The sequence below is a fragment of the Patagioenas fasciata genome, chromosome 1 (assembly GCF_037038585.1).
Source record: "Patagioenas fasciata isolate bPatFas1 chromosome 1, bPatFas1.hap1, whole genome shotgun sequence".
NCBI lineage: Eukaryota > Metazoa > Chordata > Aves > Columbiformes > Columbidae > Patagioenas > Patagioenas fasciata.
Window position 1 is genome coordinate 111027595 of NC_092520.1, and position 18064 is coordinate 111045658.

General features: G+C 40.4%; 1 protein-coding gene across 7 annotated transcripts in view; it reads left to right on the forward strand.

Moving 5' to 3' along the window:
* The first annotated feature begins 759 nt into the window (after window positions 1–759).
* GEMIN8 (gem nuclear organelle associated protein 8) overlaps window positions 760–18064 on the forward strand; it is a 37351-nt gene continuing 20046 nt past the window's right edge. Inside the window, exons 1-5 of one of the 7 annotated variants that reach the window (XM_071812836.1) lie at window positions 760–894; window positions 1711–1762; window positions 4011–4131; window positions 5383–5419; window positions 8205–8631. In XM_071812836.1, the coding sequence (XP_071668937.1) occupies window positions 5417–5419; window positions 8205–8631 (430 nt within the window). In that variant the 5' untranslated portion in view covers window positions 760–894; window positions 1711–1762; window positions 4011–4131; window positions 5383–5416. Of the gene's footprint in view, window positions 984–1710; window positions 1763–4010; window positions 4132–5382; window positions 5420–8204; window positions 8632–18064 lie in introns of all 7 variants that reach the window. The other 6 variants (XM_071812837.1, XM_071812833.1, XM_071812834.1 and 3 more) reach the window with 6 other exon arrangements.

Genomic DNA, 18064 nt, shown 5'->3' on the forward strand with positions numbered 1-18064 from the left:
TGCCAGCCACGACAGGCCCTGAGCGGGCTGCTCACATGCCGTCCTGTGGAAATACTCAAATCGTAATATCACAGAATGTCCTGAGTTGGAAGGGACCCACAAGGATCATGGAGTCCAACTCCTGTCCCTGCATATGACAACCCCACAGTTCACACCATGTGTCTGAGGGTGTTGTCCAGTCTCTTCTTGAACACTGTCAGGCTTGGGGCCGTGACACCTCCCTGAGGAGCCTGTTCCAGTGCTCCACCACCCTCTGGGGGAAGAACCTTTCCCTAATGTCCAACCTAAACCTCCTCTGGCACATCTTCCTGACATTCCCTTGGGTTCTGTCACTGGTCAGCGCCTGTCCATCTCTGTCAGAGATCAGCGCCTGCCCCTCCTCCTCCCCTTGTGAGGAAGCTGTAGACTAGCTCGGTAGTGTTACAGAACCTGAACATAAAGTTTAAAAACTAATTGGGGGAAGGAAAGAAAGGAAAGGAAGGGAGGAAAGAAAGGTAGGCAAATAAACAAACAAACAAAACCACAAACGCCTAAGTATTCCAGCACTTTGAGAAACACTTCAGCTTGCTGAGCGCTGCACATGCTCTGGGACCGCAGGGGATACCGACGGGACGGAGAGGACGGAAATAGTCGGCACCACCGACGCTCTGAGGTGGCTACATGGGGCACCCACTCCCAGAAAGCCTCGGCTGTGGTGTCGAGGGAACCATGAGAGGCCCCCCGCCGGCGCCTCCCCGCAGCCCACGAGATGGCGCCGTGGGACCGGGGAGGGGCCGGGCCAGGCAGAAGCGGCGGGAGGAAGCTCAGCTCTCTGCGCCGGAAGGACGGGAGGGAGGAAACACCGGAGCGGCTCCGTTCCGCTCCCCTTGCCCACCGGAGCCACAGGCTGCCCGGGTGGGTGCGGAGACGGCGCTGCCCCTGCCCAGGTCTCCCGCCTGACTGGGCCGCGGCGGGACGGCTGAGGGACGGGCAAGCGGCGGCGGGTGCGCGAAGGCGAACAGCTTTTGAGGGAGATTTGCTGTCGGAGCCTGGGCACTTGGCGGGGGCGGGAGGGCGGTGTTTGTGGCACGCAAATCGGCTGTGCGGGCTCGGGGCTTCTCCTTTCCTTCCTCTGCAAAGTGCCGGCCGCAGGCCTGAGGAGGGGGCGCCCAGGGAGAGGGGTGTGTGTCCTCCTTGGGCTGGGGCTGGGGCCGGATCGAGCCTGGGCATAGGGGTGGGTATCTGCCAGCCCTTAGGTGTGATTGTTTGCCCTACTTGGCACGTACAAGAGTTCATCGGTTTTGTGATTCTTAAAAGTCACTGGCCAGAGTCTAGGCACTGCACCTGTGAGACCAGAAAATGGGTTTTGCCTTCAAAAGCAATAATGTAGAGGTTTCATCCTGATCTTGTTTATGACTAAACTGACAACCCACATATGAAAAGTAAGCTTACTGGGGCTACTCATAGTTGTACAGCTTTTAGTACTGAACTTTTGACCTCCGATTTTTGGCCCAAATAGCTTTTGGGTTTGTGTCCTGGATCTCAGAGAAGAAAGAGCCTCTTTTTGGAATTACACAGTCTCAGGCTCTCCTCAGCTGAAAAGAGCCATAATACATAATGCTAAAGTTTGATCTACTTGCTTTGTTTGCAGGTCTAGTTGTTAAATGTAGATCGGCCCTGCGATTAACATAATTTTGTCTGATGTGTAATTTGTTTCCCTTCCATTCACAGGAATTACTATTCTTGGTATAAGGGCACTGCTGTGAAGACATCATAGTGATAGGTAGGTCTTTGTAGCACAACTGACTCTCCTGTTGCGATGGTGAGCAGCTCCTAAGAACCAGACAAGTCTTGTATTTCCATCCATTCACAAACAAGAACATAATGTATAGTGTTGGGAATTTTTACTCTTCTTTTTAAGTGAAATAATTTGTGGTACCAACTGTCTCAGCAATCACAGGCTTATATTTCTGTGTGACTGTAACTAGGGCGCTTTGGTGTTAAAGTTAACGTCATACAGCAGCAATGCGCAGTATTAATCTGAAGCAGAGTGTCAAAACACATTTCAGATATTTCTCTCTTCTGCTGGTAATTGTGCTCTGAGAGTAAGCATCAGAAGTATAAAATGAAATAAGTGTTTGTGGGAAGATGCACACTATTGATGTTGTTACATGGCATGCTTTTCTTACAGAACTCTTCAAATATTTTTAAAGAATATGTAGTAGAGTGAGTTCAAAATACACAGCATAAATTGGTGTTTAACACCTTAAATTGTGAAACTTACTGCTGTGGGATGTCATGGAAACACTTAGTATTCCTGGGTTCAGAGAAATTACATATTCTGACTTTAAATGCCAAAACCAGCTTGGAGCTAAAAAGAGTATTTGAAATGCCACTTGCTGAAATCAGGAGAAATGCACCCAAAAAAAGTGATTCCTGTATGTGTACTCTAGTGTTATATTTTACTGAACATCTCTTACTACCCATTGCCAGAAACTGGATACTGAGTTAGGGACATCTCTGGCCTGACTAAAGAAGGCACTTCTCACAGTTGAAAAGAGCAGGAACAAAAGCAGTAGTGGGCAAAGGATGTGATCATCTGTTGTTTCGGGCATTTCTACTTTAAATGTGGTTTGCGTTTTTAGGAGAGCTTTATATAATTTTTTGTTGTTGTTGAAATCTGCTGAATTTATTGAAATTTCACTTTCCTTTAATAACATCGTATGTTTTTACCTTACAACCATACAACAAGCTAATTAATCTTGTGCTCATCAGTATTCTGAATAAAGTCCAACCCTCCTTGATCCCACATTGGTAGGTCTTTCTGAGCTGTACCTGTCACCTCCAGGATGGCAGCCATGTGGCAGTACTATATCTAACACACCACTGGAGGGCTTTGCTCCCAGAGTATGAATTATATTACCAAGTAATAAAAAACAGTATTTCATGGTCGTGTCTCATAATATGACAAACATTGTCTCAGTTTCTTTTGACTCCAAAGGAATTAAATGCTGTCATTGCTTTGATCAGATTTATTTATTTTCACTAATGCTTACTTGCCTCAAGTTGATAAGTTTTGATAATTTGATGAAAGGAAGTATATCCATATTTTCAGTGGGGAAGTATTTTAAAACCAAGAAAAGGAGGTAATAGCATCAAAAATAACACTTCCGTCATTAATGGTCAGCATAGGCAAACAATTCTCTTCCTATTTTAAATTCTACACTTGCTGGTGAGTTACATATGTTCAGGTGCTTCCATATTTTATTTTTAAAGCTATAAATTGTAGAAGTAGCGTTTTCACATTTATTTTCTGCTTCTTGTCATGTTTTCTGTTTTATGTAGTTTGTTTTGGAAGAGTAATTCAGCTGAAAATAAAACAAACTCATTCTTAATTTAGTGTCCCAGCTTGCAGTGTTGTTGTGCTCTGTTTTGTATTTGTGATCTAATGTTTCATAAATAATTTATTAAAGTAATTAAAGTTTCTGTGTTTGGCAAAACAGGTTTTTCTTATTTGGTGACCTAATACAGTTGGATAACTTTGCCAGAGTTTTCCCTCTCCTCCCCCTTCAGAGACCATATGTGTGTGTTGCATTATAATAATGGAGTATTAGACTTCACCACTCACTGCTTTTGAAAGTGTATTTACATTAAGCTCTGAACCTGATTTCTGTTTATGTTGAAGCTAGTTCAAAAAATCTTTTGTCATGTAGGAATTAGAGTGAAGATGAAATACACATAATTTTTCTGAAGTAGAAAATCGAAGAATCGGTTACCCTGGACTCAGGTGTTTTGCGTATGGGAAAAAGATGTTATGGCAGCCCTGACAGTATCCAGACATATATGGGAAAGGGACAAAAAAGAATATGTGTACGTTACGAGAGTGGTGATAAGAGTTTTGAAAACAGCTAGCATGGGAAATAGGATGTTTAAAATGAAGGATTCTCTTATGTATATGGGTTTTTCAAGTGTTACAAGTCACCACAGTGTTTTACAGTGACCTCACTGTGAAATTTTCGTCTTCCTTCAAGCAGGCAGAAGTGAACACAATGAACTCACGCACTTTGATTGCCTGATCCTGCAATCCTTTGCTCACATGAGTTGCCCCAGTGATTGCGATGGGGCTGCTCACACATGTAGGGCTTCTTGTAGGTAGGTTGGTGTGACTGAGGGTTTGTGGGTTTGAGCACAGTGTGGGCTTTGCAAAGGGTGGTAATTTGCCTCTGTGGTAGCTGCATGATTGGCATTTTCTTTGAACACAGCCCATCCCCATTCTCTTTTCACACAATACAACTTAAGAGGCAAAAAGCTGCTATTTAATCAGTATTATTAAATATGAGGCAGAACACAACTGATGGATGTAATACATGTGTATGCATTTTGAAAATTCTAGTTTTATGCTGGTATAAATCTACAACAGTTCTAAGTGCTGTCTTGGCCATATTCCAGTGTTGCTGGGAATAGCATTTGACCATGTCGTAGGGGTAGCAGTGATGGTTTAGTGTGCTGAGTTTCTGTTACCTTTCACTGGCCCTCACCTAACAAGAAGTTCAAGTTGAGGGTGAGAGTGTCAAGAGAAATATGTGGACGAAGCAGCTAATGTCTTAATGTAATAAAATAATTGTCAGGTAGGGAGGAGATTCAGAATATTTCTCAGTGATTCATGCTGTAAATCACACTGAAAGTGATGGTAATTATAAATCCTTCCTGGTGGATATAGATATCGTGTTCTCCTTCTCTTCTCTCTCTCTCCCCCCTTTTTTTTCCTCTCCAGTTACCTCTCTTTAGCCTTTTCCTCACATTTAAAAAATGTGAGTGCAACCTGAATTGGCTTGTGTTTTCTTTATGGGAGACAAGATCAGATGTCTGAAATAAAAAAAGAGAAATAAAGTGAAAGAAAGGATTGTATGCAGTTATGAGTGCACCCATAAGTTTAAAAAGAAACTTTACTACTTGAATGGAGCGAAGACAGGTTTAATCGTTTTATGGTAATTGCTTCTTTTATAATGTCCCTGTGCAGACACCACTAAAAAGTGAGAACAGTGTGTTTCATTTAAGTTTATGATTTTTATTTGGAAATTAAAGGTTTTAGAAGCATAAACTGTGGGAGAAAATAGAAAAGAAAAGGGTAATGGGAAAAAAGTGTGCAGTCCCAGCATTTTAGGCTGCATTGTGTAGAAGGCTCTGTTTTAACCTTCTTATTGTAATGGGGAATTCTGAGGAAAGAGATTGTTACTGATGCTAATCAAAAACTGTAATTAAGAGACTTCAGTTAGCCACAACAGAGATATTTAATAGCTGTAGGCCATAGCACTTCAAGTTTAACGAAAATATGTTCAGTGCTTGTGACCGTCTTAGTACATATATTTTTATGAATTAAAAAGGTACTGTTTTCTTTTGTAGTTCACCCTGATCAGCGGAACGAGCCCTACAAGAGATGGTAAGTGGTCTTTATGGCTTCATATGTGATGACTTAGTCACATTTTAGATACAGAATGCATGTAAACACTGTTATTGAACTGTCAGTACAGACATGTGAAAATAAGATGCCAAAGTAGCTAAATTGCTTTGAAAATAGAATTCAAATTACAGCAGTGAGTGATTTGTCTACTCCTGGGAAGACTCCAGAGACATAACAGGAAAATAACAGAGGATTCTTGGTTATTTGCCTTAGATTTATAGCTTTTGTTTCCTTGAGGAAATCTCTTATTTCCATTTATTTCGCAGCTGAAAAAGCACAGACATAGAACTAAGTTAGACTTTAAAGTGTTCCTTTCCCTTTTCCACCCCAATGTGAAACATTTCTGTAATTTCTTTTTTAACAGATATATTTTTAAAATTCAAATGTAAAAGGGGTTTTCAAGGGTCATTTTCAACAAAAAAGCCACAAAAAGTAGTTGGACAGGCACCAACATCACAGTTCTGTCTACATGAACTGGCTTTTTGTCTTCATTTCCCCTAAATTAACAACTGGAGCTAGTCAGCTAGACAAATCCACCAGCTGGATTCCAGAGCTTTCAGTAAAGTCATCAAGGCCTTTTTTAGAGACATTTTAGAAGAACTGGAGATAATTTTTGAGCTTTAAAAGAATATATTGTCTTATTTGGAAATACACAGAATGTAGGAGATACCTGCTTTTGTTGAGCTTGGTGGTGTTTCAAAACTGGATTTTAAGTAACAGATAAAATAGACAAAATGTTATAAAACTAACTGGTGAATGTATCAGATTTGACAACAGGACATTCTCATCTGACTGCTGACGGATGAGGAGTCAGTGTGACATTCTTAAGCAAAGCAAGAACAGTAAATAAAACATTTTTCATCCTAGCTCTTAGGTGGTTGGATGATTAAGAATGAAGAAATTCCATATGGAAGGCAGATGCTTTTTCTTGCACCCACTCATTTTAGGAATAAATATTCTGAAATGCATGGTCTTGTGGCAGTGCAATGTTAGACCAAGAGGAGAATCAGAATAAAGTTTCACTTCCATTAATTTTTGCTTTTCAAAAAAAATAATTTGTCCAGACTTTTAAATCACATAGCTGAGCCCCACAGCCCTTCACAAATAGGGTGCAATTTTTGATTAGAAATATTGTAAGGAATGCAAGTTTATTGTGGTGGATTTTCTTTATGGACTCTATTAGCTGGAGGTATTTTGGTTCTGAGAGCGCTTACAATGACCTTAAAAAGAAAGAGCATTTAGAATCTCTTACAAGATAATGGTCTCAATTTTGTAGAAAGAAGGGAAACATGAGTTAAAATTATTATTCCAAACTCTCTAGTATTTGCATTATTGCCTGAGAACAAGAAAGTGAAAACAAATGTAAGTAAATGCAATTAACCTCACTTGATATTGTTAGCATTAAATGGAAAGTATTTCTTGGGTTTGTTTTTCCTGTTTTGTTTTGGGATTATTTTTTTTTTTTCAGATAATCATTCTTTTAAGGCTATGGAATGGTGCCAGTGCAGATCAAAAAAACATACTTAAAGATTTTTGTCTTGCATGCCCTTTGTTTTGTTTTGTTAAAAAAAAAAATAAAATAATAAAGAACTGTAAATGTCACATTCATCTCTGAAAAGCTCAGCTAATCTTGCCATAGTTTTGAGTGTTTGCCAAAACATGGCTTAATTAAAATTCTTCCAATTTGAAGTACAGGCAATCCGTTTTGGCCCAGATAGAAGATTTTCTATGGTAATTAAGATGTAGGGGAATTAAAAAACATTTGCTATTTAGTGTTGTAGTCTCTAGTTTACTTTATGACCTTCTTTTAAGATCCTCTATTATCCCCTCTTTTTGCGAGTAGGATGAGGAGGGAGATGAAATGGCCGTAGGAAGGGGCTTAAGGCTGGAGGGACTGTGGGGCTTTGTACTTGCCCTTGAAATCTGAACAGCATGAAGCAGTTTTTTCAGGAAAACTGAGATCAGCTGAAAGACAGGAGAAGGTGTGTTACAGCGTGTTTCGTTCTAGAGAACTATTTTTCCATGGACGTTATCAATGGTACTTTATTACCCGTTTTGATATGTTGGTTGCTGATGAGAACAAAAGGGAAATTTACTGACAACTTGCACTTGGCTAAATACAGTCTTGTTTTTGATCAAGGCCGTGATGGATATATGAACTTGGCTGAGTTGCCATTTGACCTTTTCTGGGAAACTTACTTTGGCAGGCAGATGGAGGAAATATGTTACTGGATAAAATGAATGCCTTTGTTTAATATGGAGGAATTTTAATCACTTGTGTTTTCTGTCTGCGGATTTGGAAATCAGGTGTAGGCTGTATTACGTACACCTTGGAATGATTCAGTTCTTGCAACTCGCATGAGCACCTAAGGAACTGTGGAATATATTCACATGGCATATCCACTAAAAAGAACCGATTGCCGCTGTAGTAGCACGAACACTTGGAAAATACGTTCTGGACACTACAGCTCTTATATTGCTAATTCTTCACTGGTAGCTGTGTTGGTGCAAAAACAATCTTGTAAGAGTAACAAAGTGTGGTGCGCTTGCACTGTGTTAGTACTTGTCCTCTTTCGGATATATATGGTTTATCATAGGAAAAGGATGACTAATGATTAAAAGGCAGACTTTGCGCTTACATTTACCATCTTTCTCCCCTCAGTTACTGTTTGTTTTCTCTTTTTTTTTTCCCCCTTCTCTCTTTTTTTTTTTTTTTTTTTTTCTGTGTGTGTGTGTGTTCTTTTCCCCCATGTTTTGCCCACAGGAAGACACTGAGCCATGGTATTCTCGGCAAGTGTACGCAAGATACTGGAGGCACTATGACTTAGCCATGCGCTGGATGCATAGACACCAAAGAGCCTACAGGAAAGCCATGGAGTCCTTTTATCACCTACCATGGCATCCTTACACAGCCTCTCCAAGGAGCCGCTACTCAGATTGGGATGGGAATGATCTCCCACATACCCAAAACTATTCTTCCAGCTATAGCCCACATGGCAGAGCTCCGTACCGTGGGGGAGCTCCGTGTTACACAGATGCCCATCAAGGAAGGGAAGATGCTGACAGGGACTCTGAAATGGAGGACGACTCTGAGTCTGAAGGGGAGATAGAATATGACTTGAGTAACATGGAGATCACAGAGGAGCTTCGCCAGTTTTTTGCACAGACAGAGAGACACCGGGAAGAACTGCGTAAGTCCATGCTTGTTCTTTATTTTCTGGTACTTGGTGGTCATATAATTGAGTGATGGATGGCTTCAACATTTACAGGTTTTGTAAAAATTTACAGAAATAGGCCCTGTAAGTGAGCAAGCCAAACAGGATGGAGTAGGCAAAACTAATGGGTGCGCTTAAGTACCATCATCTGGAAATAAGTCTCAGAAAATGTTTGAAGGTTTTTTGGTAAGAAAGAAAGAAAAATATGACTGCAAAGAGGAGAACAACACATTTGTCCAGAAGACAATATTCTCTTCACTGCTGAAGGAAAAATTCCAGAATTTTTATGGTTAAATCTGGTTAACATGCTGTATGTCTGAGAGGGGAACCCAGAGGAAGTGCTTTACTACATCACTGAACCCTAGAGTAAGCCTCAATGTATTTAATGTATTTTATAACATGGAGCAGCCTTTTTTTTTTTTTTATTCTTTGGCTAGCCCAACAGTAAAGTTTCATGACCTTTTTCTTCTGCCCCTGTATCCCCAGGGTACTCTTCATTGTGTGCTACATCACAAGTTTCTCTTTGTTTTGCATCTTGATCTGGACCCAAGTCCTTAAGCAGAGAATATAAGCCAAAGACTTAAGATTTTTCTAAGGTCTTGATCCTCAGAGTTATTAGTCATCTTTGTTTCTATGAAATCCTTAAAAGAAATAAAAGATTGTGCTGTGCTTTATTGACACTGCATATACAGATGTTGCAGGCAAATTTATTATCTGTTTTAAGAAAGCAGCATGATGAAAATAACTTTTCCCATGAGTCTCCAGTAGGAAATTCCCAGAATGAATGCTTAATAGAGCTTTTTCTGCTTTCTCTGAAAGAGGGAGATGTTCTAAAAATGCATAAGGCAATGATTGGGAGGGAGAGACAAAAACTCTGTAAAGTTCTTTTATCAGAGGGTATCTGGTGAGTTGAAACACCTCACCTTAACTTCACATTTCCCAGTGATATGATGCAGAGTTGATGTAGTTAGCAGAGGAAAGTGCGTTAAAGAGCTCAGTGGTAATGCCCAACGTATCCCTTTCTCATCATGCTTTTGCAGAATAAGCTTGGTGTTTTCTGTTGAAACGTTGTTGTGGAGTCTCCTACTCTGTTGTGGAGTCTCCTACTCTGTTGTGGAGTCTCCTACTCTGTTGTGGAGTCTCCTACTCTGTTGTGGAGTCTCCTACTCTGTTGTGGAGTCTCCTACTCTGTTGTGGAGTCTCCTACTCTGTTGTGGAGTCTTCTACTCTGTTGTGGAGTCTCCTACTCTGTTGTGGAGTCTCCTACTCTGTTGTGGAGTCTCCTACTCTGTTGTGGAGTCTCCTACTCTGTTGTGGAGTCTCCTACTCTGTTGTGGAGTCTCCTACTCTGGAGACATTCAAAATCTGCCTGGACGCCTTCCTGTGTAACCTCATCTAGGTGTTCTTGCTGCAGCAGGGGGATTGGACTAGATGATCTTTCGAGGTCCTTTCCAATCCCTAACATACTGTGATTCTGTTCCTTTGATGAGATACAGGATGCTTTAGGATGCTCAGCTACTTTTGGAAATGCACCACATTTTCTTTGGATTTCTTCTGTCTTTTTGGTTCGGGGTGCTTGAAGTTATGCGAGTGATTAAAATGGTATCCTGGAAATTGGGAAGTCTGGGCTCAGAGATGTTTTCTGTTACAAATATCCTGTATGACCTTGGTATAGCTGTTGAATCTTTTCCTGACCCCTCACTGGCTGCACTTGCTAAAAATGTGATTTGATTCTTTATGACGAGCAGGTGAATTGGGAAGAGGTTTGTGACTCAGAATACAGATTTTACTTCTGTTTCTTCTACCACAGGGGTACTTGGAGTCTTTTGGAATAATTAGGTCTCCGCTGTGCACCATGTAGTAGCCTAGTTCTGAGTAAGTGTAATTCTATTCACTTCAACAGCACTGTTCCAGATCTTCATGCAAATTTGAGGAGAATCTGGTCTTTAGCTACTGCATGCCTCAGTTTCTTTAGTAGTTTCCCTGATTAAAGTGAATATATTAATAATAGTCTGTGTTCCTCAAAGCATGAAAAAGTAAAAAAATACTTGATTTAACTGAAATTTTAAAGTGCCACAGAACTCTGAGGTGAACAGTGCTATCTAAATGCTGATTTTGTGAGTAATTAAAAATACTGTATGGTCTTGTTCAGAAAGAATTTTTTTCTTGCATGGTGGGGGAAAAGGAAAGTAGAATAAATTTTTAATTCTGTTGAAGTTTCTCAAAAGAAGGAACATAAGCAGTAGGAGGAGGGGAAAATCATTGTTTCCCTGATGGCATGGGAATGAGCTGGTATGAAGGCAATACCACTCTACTTTAGTGTTATTAATTTTCCTGGATGCTGTTTCTGAACAAAATGAAATTTAGGGGTTCATTAAGCTGTAATCCATAATGATGCTATCATGTTATATCTTTCATATTGTGCTGAAGAATGTTGTCGTTCCGTATTGATGCTCGAGAAGATGGAGATACCACATCCACAAGAGAAACCAACAGTTACTTTAGTATTTCCTCTCTGATGCCACTTCCTTTTAATCGCAAACTGTATGTTGTAGGCTGCCTACCTTCTCCTCATCCGCCATGTTAGAAGCAGATTGGTAGAGAAACTCAGGCATTCAGTAATCCCTGAAATTTAGGCATCCATCTCTGGAAGAGACATCTGTAATGTTGAAGCAAGAGTCTATATTTTCTCTAAACTGAACGAGAATGTTTGGGTATGTCAAAGCAGAATACCAGTGACCTTGATGATCAGTTGAAATATAAGCCAGCTGTTACGGGATGTTAAAGAGAAGGCTGTGTCTCACATTTTCTTTCTCTGACATAAATAAGGGGATCCAGGAGTTCACAGCCTTTAACCCCTGCACCTTGATGTGCACTTGGGAGAAGACACCTGGCTTGCTCTTCTTTTAAAATGTGTGCTAGGCAAGAGTTTAATATATATGTATTGGCAACTTGCTGAAGTGTGAGACACAGAGGAAATGAGGGGCAATGGGACAAAAAGAAAGGGGAATTTGGCACATAAGGAAGGGGGCGCTGGTACAGAGGGTAGAGATCTGATTTATCTTTGTAGAGGATTACTTCCATTAGTCTGGTCTGTCCGAGCCCTGCAAATTAGGAAATGCTACTCAGCATTAATGCAGCTATTTTCAACATGCCTATTGAGAGTCTTGATTTAGTGAATAAGATAGCTGGTTCCCACACATGATCCATGTTTCATCAACATGTCAAAGGATAATCAGATGGACATAACATTCCTAGCTGATGTCAAACTCTTCATTTCTAATCCCTGATCTAGAGTCTGCTGGAGGTAATGTGATCTCAGACATCAGAGGATAACATCTTGCAGACTTTAACTGTGGAAGATTTAAACAGACCTGAGATGTAGGTGGGAAAGACTTCTGTGTCTAGATGGTGACATACAAGCAGTAACACTAATTGCAAAGAGAAAAGTTTCAAAGATAAGAAAGCCATCCTACCAGACTACCCAAAGAAGAAAACTTCAGGTTTATTTCATTTTTTGGTAACTGCCATAAACTTGAAGAATAAGCAGATTCTTAACTTCTGTAGTGATTTTTTTGTTGTTTGGGTTTTTTTTTTTTTTGGGGGGGGGGCGGGGTGGGGGGAGCTTTTTTCCACAGTGGGCATTTGCAGTGATTGGCTGACTTTCAAGCCTTTGAAACTGGTGAACTCTGAGCCTTGCTGCATGATTTAACACTGCAGCGGTGATACAATTGTTCACAAACAATCTCTTTTTAAACAGTCTCTTTTTTTTGTCTTTGAATTCATGAGAAATTCTTCCTAGTTTTGTATTCATTTCATGTGTTGCAGTCAAGTTGTGTGTTCCTGGAATGCCCTGAAGTAATTGTGGGCAGAGTTTTTCTGAGACTGCATGAACTCAGGCATATTAATGCACTACAAACTTATCTTTTGTTCTAGATATATGGCACATTTTGTTAAAATCCCTTACAGACAGTTTTAATTTCTTTCCTCTTCAGTTGTTTCTTCATATGCAATCATTTTAGTAATTATCTAGTGATTCTATTTTTTAAGGAGTTTTCTTGTCAGGCTAGTCTATTGTTCTGGTTCTTCTTGTAACTGGTGATCCTAATATACTGTGCTTCTTGGGGATGTTTTTAGTTGCATTTAAATGTCTTCCCTCTGGCTGTTGAAAAGCATGATGTTATTTTTCTGGGTTACCATACCTGTCAGACCTAGGTAGTGTACTGAATTATTCAAGCATCCTAGAGGTAAAGGACAGAATACAGTAAGATGCTTTTTATATTTGCAAGAATTGAAAGGACAAAAACCAAGAAAGGAAGATTCACAAGCCTAACAGTTCTCTAAATTGTCTAATTACATGTATTTATTACACTTCAAAATTTTTCCTTTGAAACGTAGTTTGTCCTTATGCAGTTTTACTTTGTCCCCCTTTTACATATAAGAAAATGACAACTGCAATTGAGTGAATACAGCATTGCGAGTACATTGAGAACCATCCTGTAGTAGTCAACAGGTAATGGGACAGTGTTCTTCATTTATAAACAAAGAAAAGCAAAAGGAAGTACCATCATGTCAGTTCATTACTGAAGGATAATAGTCTGTCAGTTGTTAATGCTATGGCTAGTTTTTTCCATTAAAGCCTCTATTGGTATTGCCAACACATTGCCTCCATCTCTTCCCAAAATAATGTTGTCTCAACTTAAAATTTTCATGCCAGATGGAAAACCTTTAAAAAATAATTGAAAGGAAATGGTGAATGAAGGTGTTTGTTTCAAATCTGTAATTTGCAGCTTTTTTTCCATGGGATTTCTTTTTCTCTGAAAGATAACGGTTGCCACTGCCTCTTCCATGAAGAGGGAGTAATGGAATTTTCCATGTTTTGAAACTTGTTTGAATAGTACAAGATCGTAAAGCTTTTGGGTTTGTTTAAGGCCTATGTGCTGCTTTGGAAAATAGATGTTGATGCAGGTTTTTTGCCACCATGTTGTCCTTTCCTTCGCTTTTGGTGAATGCTTCTCCCTATTTTTCGTCTGTCTTTTTTTCTATCAGACTGCAGTTCAATACTTACTCTTGGTCACCAGCATCTTTTTATTTTCTTCTTCCTTACCCTGAACTCTCAAAGCAACGTGCGTTGTGAACTTATCAATATCTGCTCAACTTCCTTGGCTTTCTCAGCCTTGTTGTCTCATGAACTTTTCCCACCATCTTTAGAAGCTGAATTGCAGAAGTTTCTTAGTAATGCCTGTGAAATAAGAGTGCTCTCTGCAATATGTGTGGGTGCTTGAGAGATGCTTTTGAAGCACATTCTTTTGTGAACTGAAGGAGAAAAGCTCTCCTTTTGTACCACATCTCTGTTCTTGATGATTGAACCTTCTATTATGTAGCAGCAGAAGCTTCTCAAGTGCACACACTGTGTCCCTTGTGTTATTTGGTACTGGAAGCCAACAGCTGAGAAAATGCCTTCTTGCTAAAGAAACAATGGGAAGTGCCATGATTTACACTTCTTTAATATGGAAAACTAATCTGTACTTGCAAAAATATTGCATTTGTGGAGTAACAGTTGGACACAGTTTTATATCCCTTTCCTGAGAGACAAGGTTATCTTTGTACTAAGAGTATCAATTTGGGAACACAGCCATTCCTAGAATATGTGATAGTCAAGAAAATGTCCTTGGCTATCATACCAGAGACAGAATTGGAGCTTACAAGAATTTGTAGCTTTGCTCTGTGGACCTGTGTCTCTCCTATCAATCCAACACATTTTGCGGTGAATTGTGCTGTACAGGTGTCCTTGCTGCTACAGGAATTATTGGAAAAGAGAAGTTAGAAAGCTTGAGGTGCTGCTGAGGAAACAGTGTGCTTTCTGTTATCACTGGACCAGATGCAGTCAGAAATGGATATCCTCTGCTGCATGCTCAGGAGAGTTGTGTGAGGGTTATTATATAGAACTGAGAATTATATGTGAAGTCTTTATTATTTATTATGTGCCTCAGGCTGAGATTCTATCACAGTGTTGGCAACCCCTGAAAGTACACTAGTGCAATGCCAGGCTTGTTGTTTTGCTCCTAAGGAGGGCCTAAGGCTTCAGCGTCTGGGTGGCATCTGAGGATGCTGTGGACCACACTCCCATGCGTGCAGCGTGGACAGTTGGGTGGAGCAGGGCCCTGGAGTAGCCATTTCTCTGTCTGCCAGTGCCTGTGCTGGGTTCAGCTCTTCCTAAGTGTTCTGTGTAGTACTGGTATTTGTGTGACAGCAGGTTTATAGCTAGGAGCATGGATATATAAGCTCATGTGGTTCAGTGTAACTGTAGTGTAGACATTGCTTCAAGAGAAATGCCAAGATGTCAAACACCTCTATTTCCTCTTACTTTTTATTGTAATGAAAAAAAGCTGTCTTAATATGAAAATATGTATTAAACTTTGAAAACCTGCATTTGAAATTGTCACCCTTTATTTGTCTAACGTGTTCCTGTTGTTATAGTGAAGATAATATGTACCTCAGGTGGCTTATTGAGAGGTTCAATTTATTCATATTTGTAAGGGATTTTGAGTACCTCAGCAGGAAGTGAGCAAAAGCCTCAAGTGGTAGAAGAATTGACAATGTTATCTGAGAAGAATTGTTCATTCTAGACCTTTTGCTTAACTGTTAAGTTAGATGTCATCCCTGGGACCAAAACATATCCTGTTGACATCATCTTTGCTGAACAAATATCGGGTTTGAGCTACCTTTTCTCCCAGACAGCTATTATCCCTATATTATTCATGAATCACTAAAAGAAGTCATAATCGTATGTTGCTTTTCCTTTCAGTAAATCAGTGCTGTTCCTTCAGACTGGACTGGTCTTGAGGATATAAGGAATAAGATGTGCAGGATAGAGATAGAACATTGCTACTCTGTCCCTCACCATCCATGTGCTAGATCTGCTTTGATAGCTGTTTTTTGATAGTTTCTGGTGTCAGAAGGATCCCATGGAAACAGGTCAGTAGCTTGCTGTAGTGGATTAGCCATTGATACTTTCTCTTTACAAAGAAAATACATGTGGTAATTTAGTTTTAGGTCAGACGAGCAGAGCGTCAGCACCTGTTTTGTGTTTGTGCGGTTTCCAAGGCTGGAGGGCATTGCTGTGACATACCTGGGCTTTGCAAACCTTTGGCAGTGAACCACCAGGCAGACCCCATGAGTGAGAGGCCAAGTATGGAACCAGGAATCCTTCACCAGTCTTCTTGTAAGAACAAAAATAGCTTTCAGGAGGCTGTTAAGGAAGATTGCTTCACATGAGAAGAGTTTGGTGTGGGAAGACGCACACACTACTTACACTCAAAACTGACACTGGTTAATTTTTTTTAAGGCCAGGTCTGCCTGCTTGCTTACGCCATTAGCATCTGCAGCTGCTCTGAGTGGCTCCTCTGGTCTTCTCTTCGTTCTTGATCCCTGCAGGGGAGGCTGCGAAAGCAGCTGCAGCTGCTGTGGAAAAGAGCAGGTGAGACCATGCTGACTGACACAGCTCTAGGGAAAAGTGGCATAAAGGCTCCTCTGTGCTAATCACTTGACTCGGGCTGTTTTCACAGTTTATGCACTTTTCCATTTCCCCTAAAATTCCTCAATTACTGGTTCCAAACATCTAGGTGCCACATGCAGCATTTCTGGAATTCTAAATCATTTTACTTAGGAGAGAGCTTGGTCTCAGTTCTGTGTTGATAAATCTGAATTTGTCGACTTTTGGTATGTTACTCTCAACCTTCTGAATGGAAATGGATGTCGTGATGTTGTGTGCTTTCTGTGGTCTTTGTCTATAAAACCTGCTCAGAATCTACAACAAAGCATGACAGGAAAATATTTTAAGTGTCACATATTTTAGGTATCTCTGTTATAAAGTAAACCTCAGATTTGCTTGGAGACACGATTTACCCCTGCTGATTTCGATGGGGTGATGTTAATGCCAAGACTTCAGAGGCACAGTTTGCTTTTCAGTGTCTCTCACTGTGCCTCGGTTTTATCAGAAGCATCCAGATGGAGTTCATGTCCATTGTCATTAGCGAAATGTGGGTGCTGTGGAGGCAGAAACTGAGAATTCAGAGACTTCCATCTGCCTAGGTCTTCTTGAAACTCATTTCCTCACATGCTCAAAATCAAGTGAGAGAGACAGAGGCTATTAGGCTGCCTATCTCAGACTTGGGTGGCCTTTACAGACTTCCATTGTGATCTTGAACATGCCATTTGGGACTAGATTCACAAAAGCTTTCAACCTAGGTGGAATTTAGAAACAGATATTCAAAATAATCATCTTTCTCATCCAACCGTGCCTTCCAGGAAGAAAGGAGCTAGTAGTTTATACCCAAAGGAAGATGCATCTTAAACTCCAAGGTGCAAGGGAACATTGTTAGTCTTATTTTTCCCAGTGGCTGGGTTAAACACCTGTGCCACCTTGTGATGCGATCTGCTGTGAAGCCCATTCCAAGCAATCTAAAGCACCTCCTGCTCTAGGAATTTTTGTCCATTTTCTCTTTATTTGGACCTATAATACAGGGGTGATAGTGCTTCCTTGTCTCAGGAAAATATAGAAAGTTGGTATGATGACACACAGAGAAACAGTTGTACTGCAGGCATATGAAATACTCGGTACAGAGTGATCCAGCTGTTCACCAGTGTACAATTGTTATTAGCCTCCAAAGTACCCAAAACTGTACCTGGATGTCAGAGCTTCCCCCTGTCAAGGACACATGTCTAAGGTGTCAGAACACTGCTCTGCAGTACACTGAAATCATGGAGACAATGTAAAATGAAGAATAAATCCTAAATTAATATTTATATTGAAATTAAATTTGTACTGAAATAAATAAAATGGATGTTATGCTATTGATTGCTATTGTTCACATTTAGCTGGATAAAAATCTCCTGGGTGTATTTCCATTTGTAGTTGCTGAAGTGGTGGTTGTTGCTTTGAAAGTCACAGAAATTGGAGGAAGTTTGCCAAGGAATGTAGGTCTCCAAAGAGCATGCTGGGCCTCAATTTTAGTGTGGTTGTTCAAATACTAACAAGACTATGCTGTTGTTCTCTCATTCTGCACAAGCCTTGCAGAGCACCCTCATTTCTAGGAGATGTACAATTTCTGATGTGGTTGCTGAGCAGAAGGTTTGGAAGACTCACTTTAAAATTAATCAGTTATCATTGCTTTGGGAATTTTGGCCACTGGTGTGGTGGCAAGGAGGCTGAGAAATTGTAGGAGAGTCCAGACTACGGAGACTGCATCGTGTGTGATGTGTTAGTGGAGGAGGTGTTGAGGTGATAAATGACTGAGCATCTGGCTGGCTTTGGAGGAGTGCAGGAAGAAGTATCTACCTTTTTCTGGTCTCTCCATTTCTCAGTAGGTAAAGCTGGAGCTGTGTAGTTATTTGCATTCCCTACTTT